Here is a 12,179-nt window from a genome sequence, read left to right on the forward strand (position 1 = left end):
AGAATACCTTACCATTATATTATTTTCAATTATAGCTCAAAAATTATATTGTTTGTGACTGTAATGTCCCTAACTTCTACCAGTTTCTCCCTCTCTCCCAGTTGTTTAATATTTGGCTTGTTAAATTTTTGTCAGGGAGTCTTCTCTTCTGGGTTATATGTATTCACAGGTCTAACACTGCATTGCCTCCTTTGGAGAGACCATATTGCAATTGTCTTATTATATATTGGCCTGTTGCCTGACAATTTCTCACCTTTTCTGAACATACAATAGTTTCTTGTTGACAAATTATTTTATGTGTTTTGTTTTGCCATCTAGTTCCTTGTTACCAAGGCCCAATCTTATTTTGAACCTTACAAATCCCTATATAGTCCAGGGTCCATAGATGAATAAATGACTAAGATGAGATTAATACTGGAATCAGAATAACTGCAAATTTCCTAATCCTCAGCGGGAACTGAAAATAGTAGAGATATGGGATGTGGATATCATACCTCTCGTGGTTTCCTGTTCACATGGATAAATAGTTTTTGATGGTGACTTGATGACATGTTTTTTGGGGATAAAAAAGACCTTAAGTTTTTAAAAGGATTTCTCAGGCATGCTGGTTTCTAATTTTTGGATATTGTTTCTTCACTGCTCAAAAACAAGCTAATTCTTCTTTACTGATCTCAGTCTAATTCCTTTATGTGGTACTCATTGTGAGGCTGCAGCACTGAACAAGACAGACACCGTTCTTATTACTCTCAAGCAGGATCTGTAGCATGCAAGAGTGTGTAGCGTAATGTGCTCCCAGTTTATGTTTTGAGTTCTCTTTTCCTCTGCCATCCTACAGATGCTCTGTGTGCTTCAAATTGTTTCAGTCCTTTCTTAAACCTGTCCTGTGCTTACCCCGCCTCCATTTCTGCTGTTCCTGCCTAACACGTTCATGTCCTGTCGTCCTTCATAGCCTCATATAAATGGCCCTATCTATAATATGCTTTTCTTAATCCCTTTTCTCTTACCTTCCTGTGATTCTTCTCTGAATTCCCATTGAGAGAATTATTTGGGTACTTCCCCTCTTTCTTCCTAGATTATAAGGCTCCCAGTGTGAAAGTACTATGTTCATCTTTCTTGTTCTTACTGCACTTAGTATTTATTGCTTTTAAAATGCTGTCCCACATAAGTCTATCTCACATAAACGTAACCAACATCAGAATTTTAAAAATTTAATTACTTATGAATCACTTAGGAAGCAAGTGCCATTTTAGCTAAGTTGAAGTTAAGTGATGTTTTGTGGTTTAGGGGTCAAAGGTCTGTGACATTTGGCCCTGTCTTCCCTTTTCGTGAAGATCCTATAGCTAGAGTGTAGTGCTATTAGAGCATCACAGGTCAGGAAGAGTCTTTTAAGGGCTCACTGACCTCTTCTTTCTTCAGAAAAGATCATAAACAAGTGGTCTCAGACATGAGTATTTCCACCTTATTGTCGGAGAACCTCTAAACAAAGAGACTTCACAGCTTTTCTTGATAAATCATTGTAGATGACTCATGCTGTCAGAAATTTTACTTTATAATAACTACTCTAAATACGCAATCCTCTTTACCAACAACAATTTTATTAATTTTCTCTTATAAAACGTTGGCTGGAAATGTCCTTTGTTTTGGGCCTGACTTTGTATTTTCATAATATTCCCGAAGTCTAGATATTTCATTGCCTGTTGACTGAGTGGAGTAGTGCCGTAGCTTCTCTACTGATATCAGCGAGCTCTGCATCTTCTGCTCCAGGCATAATATACCAGCCATGGCTTGATTTTTCCCAAAGCCATCATGTCAGTTCTTGCAGATAAAAGCTGCAGGGGTTCCCTGTGATTTTTCAGATGAAAATACCTCAAATACCTGTAAACCATTACTTTTGAAAAAAAGGGAATTTAATTTGTTATGTATGCAAACAGCAGTTTTGGGGAATCAAAAGAATGCGTGTGTGCGTGCGCGCACACACATGTGCGTGTGTGTTTCCTTAATGCTATAAAAGTTGTTTCTTATATCCTTGGTTAATTAATACTGTATTTATTTCCATTTTTGGAATCCACTTTCAAATTATGTTTTCTTAGCTTTTTATTTCATTATTGGGGAAAATGTTATATTTATTGATACAAATAGTCTTTTTCTTTTAAAACGATCACACTCATTTAAAAAATATATGTAAGATCATTACACTGATATTATTTTCCTGACTCTAAAGAAAGGAACTTTTAAATAAATTAGTTATTGTCTTCTGTGTTATCGAACATGTGGTCAGTTGTCATGTTCATGCATCCAGATGATCAAAGTCTGAACTTCTGTCTAATTCTTCCCTGCTGTTAGGCTACCCTGTTATGATCAAGGCCTCAGCAGGTGGTGGTGGGAAAGGCATGCGAATCGCTTGGGATGATGAAGAGACCAGGTGAGATTCTGTCCAAAATATACTTTTGATGAAAATTGCAGTTACTAGAGTTTTATTAAACTGACAAGTAAACAGATACCAAAAGCATAATGGAATAGTTATAATAATCATCTAATTTTTACTCTTCTAGATAGGAAAAATTGAAATTATGCAGAAAAGTTTCTTATTTATATTTTGATGATGATTATCCTATTATCGAAAGGTTTTTACTTTCTTAAACATTAATACAGGATTATCTTTTTTTACAGTGTATTTTTAAAAATTATTGTCATGATTTTGTCTTCTAGGCAAAAATTACTAACATTTGGCTGTGTAATTCTGAATGTGATCAAAGATTTGAACCATATATATTTGAAAGCAGTCATAATTTTATCTGTTTATTAGTATGCATTTGCTTCCGTTTGCTTGTCTATAAAAACAGTGAACTACTATTATAACTTTATAGTGTGAAATATATTTCCTTTTGAATTTGAAATTATTGTATGTCCTTTATATGCAGTGCACTCTTATGAATTTAGAACACTTTCTTAGTAGTAGTTTCAGAAATCAAAAGAAACTTTTAAAACAAAAATTTAAAAACCTAATGTATTGATAACATCATGGGGATTAGAAAATAATTTTTTTGAACAACTGCCTAGTACAAGCAGGTTTCAAGGGACTCTATTCAGATTTGTATTACATACTTCAAGGTTTGGCAGCAAGAGAGATTTATGTCATTTTTTGAAGGAGGGGAATTTAAAAAATCACTGAATTATTATCGTTAATGTTGCCTTTCCTGCCCTTTCTCTACCCAAAAGTAATTTGATCTTCCAACTGGTTAGTTCTGTTTTCTCCCTTTCTTTTCCCTTTCTTCCTATTCCCTGAAATCTCTGAAAGAGAGAAATCTGGAGTAGTTGATGTGAAAGTCATCCAATACAAATCTAATTCAGAAATTAGGTTCTAAAGTGAACATACAAGGTAAAAATCTCCTAGAGGCAATATATTACCCTTTAAAATCTGAGGGGAAGACACCGCACTGCAGACTTGTACAGATAGTTTTAACTCTAGAAGACAGTTCTCTCAGGACATCATTGTTTCTTTGGTTGTATGTTAGAGGTGGGGTGATAATATGTGCCCAATACAGACCTTTCAGCCCCAGTCTCACATTCAGTGTGGCACTGATACCAGATACTGACTGAGGTAACGTCAGATTCTCCTCTCCCATCTTACACTTACCCAGCATAAATAAACTCATTGCATGGATTGGTGATATTTGTTATTGAGATATTTGATACGGAGAGCCTCCTGTGTGACAGGCAGTGTTTTAGTAAGGTTCCAGGAATACAGCAATGAACAGAAACAGACAAAATAATCCACTCCTCTATGCAGTTCTCTTTCTCTATTCCTCTATATCCAGTAGATAACTGGATCAGGAGTTTTTAACCTTTGAATTCACAGACCCGTAAAGTTCAGGGACGTTTGTGCGCCTGGATAAGGAAAAAAAGTACATATTTCTTTCATTAGCCTCTAACTGGAATTTAGTGTTTCCTCCAGTATAGACAAGCTACAATAGTAGTAGTATCTGTGGGACTTTTCACCGTTTAAGAGATCCCTTATATTATCACATTACATTGTTGCAGGTATCTCTAAGTTACAGTGATTGTGAGACTTGTTGTTGGAGCTTATTAACGAATAAAGAACCAAGTACATGATATCCCAAATTTTTTAAAAAATATTTTGATACCTATATTTCAGTATAATTTGTTTCTTATGCAATCCTATGCATATTCTTTTCTACATTTTAAATCACTTTGAACCTTATTTCGACAAGAGGGTCCTATACTGCATGATACTGCCAAAGGCATCCACGACATAAACAAGGTTCAGAAACCCATTCTGGTAGGAAGAGACAAACAATGAACAAGATCAAAGTAAATCATATCCTGTTGTGGAAGGTGATAAGCAATATAAGAAAAGTAAAGGAAGAAAGGAAGAGACATGAGGAGTGTTGGAGGGAATTCCCATTCTAAGCAGGATTGTCAGGGCTGTCCTCGCTGAGAAGGCACATTTGAGCGAGGAGGAAGAGTGTGGGGATTAGGATCCAGGCAAGGGAAGAGCAAGTGTGGAGGCTGTGACGCAGTAGCGTGTCTGGAGAGATCCAGGGCTGGCCAGCTGGTGGGGGCAGGGGGAGGAGTAGAAGGAAATGGGGAGCCGATTGTGTAGGACCTCATAGGCCATTCTTAGTGAGATGGGGGGCTACTGGAGGGTTTGCGTAGAGAAGTCACAATCATGGAACTTCAACAAACTCCTAACATTATTTACATGTTTTGAATTATAAAAATTTTCAAACGTGCAAAGATGTAGAAGAATACAATGAACTTCTATATACGTATCATCCAGATTTACCAGTTGTCAAGATTTTGCGACTTGAGTTTTAAAAGGATCACTGGTTGCTCTCTTGGCAATAGACTTAACAGGGGGCAGAATCATGAACTCTGGAATCAGGGAAACCCGTTGGGTTGAAATAATCCACGCAAAATAATGGTGATGGTGGCTTTCACCAGTGTAATGGTGGAAGTGGTAAGAAAGAGTTTAATTCTGAAAGTAGAGGCAACAGGATTTTCTGAGTGATTGGATATAGAGTTTGAGTACTTGAGGATGACTTGCAGGCCCTGTTTAAGTTACCTTATTTTTTTGCTCTTATTCTCTCTTTGGCCTTAGTGTAGATTTATAAGAATTAAATGGATATGCTGCAACACTAATTTACTTGAAAATTTCTTAGGAAATGCCAAAGAAGTTAAGGTCAGAGTGAGGGCGTTTATCTTCAGAACTGAGATGCTTAATTGAAGAATGGTCTGCTTCTTAGCCTCTCTCTGGAACTCTTTGCCTGGCGTGGTTCCTTTTGATAGTGGAGACTTGCAGAGCATTGGTTAACTATGTGAAATGTTTGAAGTTGGGCTGGCTAGTTGTTGTGTGTGGGTTGAAGCAGGCATAAGGGTAGGAGGCATACTTAGCGCCATTTTTACCACATAATTCGTCTTATTTGACTTTTGAAGTTCAGGTGTTGAAGCTATCTCTTGTGCTTTATTTGTAACCCCTGTGAGTTAGTGGACATCTCCATGGTTTGGTTGGGCTTCCTCACGGGATGGTGACTTTAGACTTCTTACACAGTGACCCAGGGGTCCAAGAGTATTTGTTTCAAATGCAAGTGGAAGCTGTATCACTTTTTATGATCCAGTCTAATAAGTCGCACAGCTTGCCTTCACCATATTTTGTTGATTACAAGTGAGCACAAATTCTACCTGAATTCAAGGGGAGGGGCATTAGACTTCACTTCCTTGTGAAGGAGTGGCAAGTTTCTTAGAAGAGCATATGGAATGGGAGATGCTGTTGTGGCCATGTTTGGAAAAGACAATCTGCTACAGTCTATTGGTAGTAAAGAATGAGGTAATAAAGATGTTAAGCACAACTTAATGGTTTTATAAGAGATGTGTATTTTGTGAACTCTTAATGTTTTTTTAACAGTGTTTCCCCTTTTATATGGCACTTATATAGCCATTCCACTGAAAGCCTTAGCACTTATTTTTCATTATTGTTCTTAGGATCTCATATTTCTTATCAGTCATTTCTCCAGGGCTACTCTTAGTAACATATTCTTTTATGGTAGGATTACTGTTCAGTTTCTTGGCAATGAGATTTGCTATGCTGCTTTTAACCAATGGATTTTAATTTAGAATTCAGTGATTTTGGAAATCGCTGTATCTATTCATATATTGGGCATCTTTGGTAAATAAGTTAACCCTTTCTTGGTCAGTAAATGTCACATTGTTTCAAAATATTTTCATATAATTAGTAAAAATACATACATAAACAATTTTCTACCTAAAATTACTCTTTTCAACTTGATAAATAAGCCATCTCTAAAACTTTGTTGAAGTTAACAAAGGTATAACATTATTTGATATAATGATACAAGACCCTCATTTTAAAAATTTGCTCCTCTGTTAATTTGGAAAAATCAAAACTTTGGAAAAATTGAGAGAACAGTCCAGAAAACACCCATATATTTGTCTTCTGGTGTCACCAACTGTTAATATTGTGCTGCACTGCATTTACTCCTTCCTCCCTCGAGGAAGACATTTTTGTGCATAATCCACAAAAATTTTAACATTCTTCAGATGGAAAACTTAGTAGCCATTAATTGCTTTATTCCTTTTTTTTTTTAACGTTGTTATTGGAGTATAATTGCTTTACAATGGTGTGTTAGTTTCTGCTTTATAATTTTGCTTTATTCTTTTATCTTAAGGAGTGTGTCCCTCTTGTAACATCTTCAGGGAAGTAACATCTATACTTATCTTAGAATCTTTAGAACATCTGAAAGATTTTAAAAAGTACAGTGTTTGTTGTATAATAAATTAGGGTAAGAGTCATGGAGGTTGTTGAAAGTAGACTCAGATATTTTCATAATAATCTCTGGCTTTCTTTTCCTCATCCCTATTTATTTAACATCTTTTTTGGAGTATAATTGCTTTACAGTGGTTTGTTAGTTTCTGCTGTATAACAGAGTGAATCAGCTATACATATACATATATCCCCATATCTCCTCCCTCTTGGGTGTCCCTCTCACCCTCCCTATCCCACCCGCCCATCCCACCCCTCTAGGTGGACACAAAGCACTGAGCTGATCTCCCTGTGCCATGCGGCTGCTTCCCACTAGCTATTGATTTTACATTTGGTAGTGTATATATGTCCATGCCACTCTCTCATTTCATCCCAGTTTACCCTTCCCCCTCCCCGTGTCCTCAGGTCCATTCTCTACGTCTGCATCTTTATTCCTGTCCTACCCCTAGGTTCTTCAGAACCATTTTTTTTTTTTAGATTCCATGTATATGTGTTAGCATACAGTATTTGTTTTTTTCGTTTCTTTTTATGGCTGAGTAATATTCCATTGTATATATATGTGCCACGTCTTCTTTATCCATTCATCTGTCAGTGGACACTTAGGTTGCCTCCATGTCCTGGCTGTTGTAAATAGAGCTGCAGTGAACACTGTGGTACATGACTCTTTTTGAATTATGGTTTTCTCAGGGTATATGCCAGTAGTGGGATTGCTGCCTTATGCCAATTTAAGTGAAATGTTATGGCATACATGGAAAATTGATCATGTCTACATTTTGGAGTAACCTCACTAGACTTCAGGTGTTGTGAGGGCAGTTTCTGTTTTAATTTTGTATTTCCATCACATATATATATGCCAGGCATATAGTTTCATGAGTAGTAAGTATTTATTGAATGAATGTATTACTGAGTGCTACAAATGATCTAAATGCAGTTTTCCATGAGCTCTAAAACATGTTGGTAATGCTTTCAAATCTGATAATTTATTTGGGTGACTTTGATTTTTTAAATTTTTGGTAGTTTTGATTTAAATGCAAAATGAAAACTTTAAAATCATTAGAGCAGAGACAAACTGTAAAGTACTATGTTTTTTCCTTGTGAATCATTGTATCCCTCCTAATAAAAAGTTAGTTATATGGTATTGAAAACAATGATTCATTGTGCTTTCATTTCTTCGAGATTTGTAGTCTCCTGAGATCTAAACACCATTCCCTAAAATCAAGAGAGTAATGGAGGACTAAGAAAACGTGATACCTTTTTTCTGAGAATGCTGAGAAATAGAAATTTTTGCAATATGTTTTCAAATTTATCCTTCTAGTCTGTGTTTACTTGCAATGTTGTATTTTCCAAGCACACAAACAAATGAGATAGTTATTTCTAATATTGCCAGATGGAGTGTTTGCAAATGAAAGGATTAAAAGAATTTTAATGTTGAACATTAAATACAGGTATTTGATTTGAAGATTAAGAAACTGTTAATTACATATAAAAGGAATTAAATTTTATACTCGAGTATATCCATGAATGGAATATAACATACTCTAGTTAGTGTTAGGTAAGGAAGTTTGAGTTTTTAATAGACTGAGTGAAATTTCAACGTGTATGACTTTAGTAAGCATATTTTAATAATGATAATGTTTAAGTTATAGTTTGGAAATAAAATATACAAAGCAATAATTAAATTCATATTTTTATTTTAAAAAATCGAACTTTTCTCTTTTAATTATTATTTTTGAACAATTTTAAAGAAGATAAAATTGTAATGATCTGTATGGATGTGTGGGAGGTCATTGCTTTTAAAGTTGTGTATTTAAAATATCAGGGAGTCTTCTTGAGGACCCTCCTTTTGTATTCTTACTGAGTGTATTTGCTGTGGCTTTGCCCCAGTTGTGCAGTCGTCTAGGTCCTTTACATTTTTGTGTGCATCTTCTGACTTTTGAGTCAAATGTATATGCATTTTTATATATTTTTATTAGTGGAATTAAGGTATAGTAAGGTCAGAGAAATGAAGTTTTATATGATTTGTATGGTTTATTAAAAATACCTCATTTTTAACAGTTGGTGAAATAAGTATTGGTATTCTTGTTTCTATAAAAATCTAGGATCAGGGAAATTAAAGCATTCACCCAGAGTCACAGAGCTAGTGAGTAGAAGAGTTGTTCAACCAAAATTAATTGAGTTATTTGTGTATTATAAGTGACTTTTTCTCTGCTTTGTTCAGAAGTAAGCACAAATAAACCTTTAATTAGTTTTCTTTTATATTGAGGGCTGTATTTGTTTTGTGTTCATTTGACTGTTTTGTTTTTCTTTACAGGGATGGTTTTAGATTTTCATCTCAAGAAGCTGCTTCTAGTTTTGGTGATGATAGGCTACTAATAGAAAAATTTATTGATAACCCTCGTCATATAGAAGTCCAGGTTGGTACATTTTAAGATATCTTTTGAATTATTATAACTTTAAAATAATATTACTTACTCCTATTAGAAACACATCCTTTCTTACATTTAGAATGATTGTGAAAGTTCCGGTATGTTCGAATAAGTATGAAATAGAGAATGTACATAAGTTGATCGCCTCCCTTTGGAGTCTGGTATCCTTTTTTCAAAGTACCAGAATGTTGATTGGATGGGGAATGATACAGAAGCCCAGCTCCAGAATGCGATAGTCACAAGATGTCCGTCCAGGCCGAATATATTCTACCTAGAGGCGCACTCAGTCCCCTTCTGATACTGGGCTACTTTGGGGCATTTTTAAAAGAAAAGTGCCTGACCTGGACGCTTATGTCATTTCAGTTCACAGATGTCTGTGTGGCTTATTGTGGCAGGCGTTCTGCTGTTGGATAGAGATGAATAAATCATTTCTTCTACTCAGATTAAGATTGTAATCCATCTTTTAAAGTGGTTGTGGAGGTGTGGCTTTCAGCAAAATAAAATGTTTTTTTCTGAAATAAAACAGACGAAGAAGGAAAGTCTGCCGAAATTTTTGTTTTTCTGTCAGAAATGCCTTGTGCTAATTTTACACATTGTGGCTATGAATTGATATGTAACAATTGAAATTGATAAAATATAAATATCAGATTAGAAATCATATTGAAATGAAAGTATTATTATTTTTTTCTTAATTTTGTGTGGATAGAGTTCCAGAAAATTAAATAAAAGGTTATTTGCTGCCGTTGTAACTTTCTGACGGGGCATAATAAAACAAAGTCTTAGATTTTGTCATTGTGTTTTCTAAGTTTAATCATCACTTTACATAGATATTATTTCTAGTTAGGAAATCTTCATGTAGATCCTCAAATCTTCCAGAGTGGAAAAAACAAATTGCAAACATATAATCCATTTATATTTTTAAAACATTGAACGTAATGTATTTCTTTCTGAGGCTAGCAGATTTTGTTTTGTTTGTTAGTTTTTGTTTTTATATATTCTAAATTGAAATATCACATATACAGTGAAGTCCACTTAAGTGTGCAATTTAGTAAAAATTTATTTATATACATATATAACTGTGTAACAACCATCCAGATCTGTATATGGATCATTTCCGTTATATCAAAAGATTCTTTCATACCACTTCCAGTCAGTCCTTCTCCTTAGCCACCAAAATTAACTGCTGTTCTGACATCTAATACCATAGATTGTTTTTGTTTGTTCTTAAACTGCATATAAATGGAATCATATGATACATACTTGCTTGTGCTGGCTTCTTTCACACAACATCATATCTGAGGTTCATGAGGCTGTGCATTGTCATTCACTCAAAAATTGCTCTGTGGTGTTCCATTATTTGAATAACCTGCAATGTATCCGTTTTTCTGATGGTGAACCTTTAGGTTGTTTCCATTTTTTGATGTTATGAATAAACTGCTATGTCTTTTTCTGAACATATATACTTTCGCATATACTGAGGAGAGGGATTGTTGAATTACATGGTCAGGTTATGTTTAGTTCTAATAGATACTGTGGTTGTTCTATCAATAATATATACTCCTGCCCATGATATATGAATGTTTCCAGTTCAGCCATCTTTTCCACCATTTGGTGTTCTCAGTTTTTTAATGTTTAGCCATTTTGTTGGACATGTAATAGTATCTCTTTTAATTTGCATTTCCCTGATGAATATTGATGCTGAGCATGTTTTTATACGTTGATTGACCAAAACTGGATATCTTATCTTGTGAAGCGACTGCTCAAGTCTCACCCTTGCCCCCCTTTTTCAAATTAGATTTTTTGGAATTATTGAGTGTTCAGGGTTCTATATCTATTTTGATTATGAGTCCTTCACCATACACACACACCCCCCCCCCATATATTCCCCCCATCTGTGACTTACCTATTCACTTTATTAATAATGTCTTTCAAGGAATAGAAGTTCTCAATTTTGTTGAAGTCCAGTTTAAGTCCAATTTGCGTACCCAAGTTAGGAGCTTTATTGTTTTAGGTTTGGTATTGAGGCCTGTTACTCTCTTTGAATTTTTTGTTTGTTTGATGTGAGATGGAGTCAAAGTAAATTTTCTTACATTCTCATACCCAATTTTTCCAGCATCATTTATTGTGGTGTACATTTGCTGTAAATTAAGTGACATTTGGTCACTGTCTTAATTATTTTGCTTTTGTAGTAAGTGTAAAAATCTGGTACTGTAAGTGCTCTAAATTTATTGTTTTTCTTCAGATAATGTTGGCTTTTTTTTATATTCTTTGAGTTTCCCTGTAACCTTTAGACTTCGTCTTGTCAATCTGTCTCTACCTTCTACCTACATTCCCACCCTCTCCCCACATCAGATGGGATTTGGATTATATTGAATCTAGAGATTATTCTGGGGAGAATTAACATCTTAACAATATTGAGTTTTATAAGCCATGAACTAGAATATCTCTTCATGTATTTATAGCTTTAATTTCTCTCAGCATTTTTTTGTAGTTTGGAGTGTAGAGGTTTTATCTATCTTTCATTAGATTTATTCCTGGATGTCTGATACGTTTTGACACTATTATAAATGTTATTTTCTAAATTTCATTTACCTATTGATTGTTGCTTATATGTAGCAACAATTGAATTTTATGTATTAATCTTGTATCCAGTATCCTTTTTAAATCCACTTGTTTATTTTTTGTGTTTTGGTTATCTATTGCTGAGTGATTAACCATCCCAAAATACAGTGATTTGAAACATTTAAGGTTGTACAACAATGTGAATGTACTTATTTAATGCCACTGAGTTGTACACTTAAAAATGGTTACAATGGGGCTTCCCTGGTGGCGCAGTGGTTGAGAGTCCGCCTGCCGATGCAGGGGACGCAGGTTCATGCCCCGGTCTGGGAAGATCCCACATGCCGCGGAGTGGCTGGGCCCATGAGCCATCGCCGCTGATCCTGCGCATC

At 35.0% G+C, this 12,179-nt stretch overlaps 1 protein-coding gene across 9 annotated transcripts in view; it reads left to right on the top strand.

Moving 5' to 3' along the window:
* PCCA (propionyl-CoA carboxylase subunit alpha) overlaps positions 1-12,179 on the top strand; it is a 389,313-nt gene that overhangs the window by 164,572 nt on the left and 212,562 nt on the right. For all 9 annotated transcript variants that reach the window (XR_013824953.1, XM_079903492.1, XM_079903491.1 and 6 more), the window contains 2 exons: positions 2,344-2,422; positions 9,114-9,216. Coding sequence is in view for 8 of the 9 variants with exons in the window: in XM_079903492.1 (XP_079759618.1) it covers positions 2,344-2,422; positions 9,114-9,216 (182 nt within the window). In the remaining variant the exon portion in view is untranslated. The remainder of the gene's footprint in view (positions 1-2,343; positions 2,423-9,113; positions 9,217-12,179) is intronic.

Source organism: Stenella coeruleoalba (assembly GCF_951394435.1).
Source record: "Stenella coeruleoalba genome assembly, chromosome: 18".
Classification (NCBI taxonomy): domain Eukaryota; kingdom Metazoa; phylum Chordata; class Mammalia; order Artiodactyla; family Delphinidae; genus Stenella; species Stenella coeruleoalba.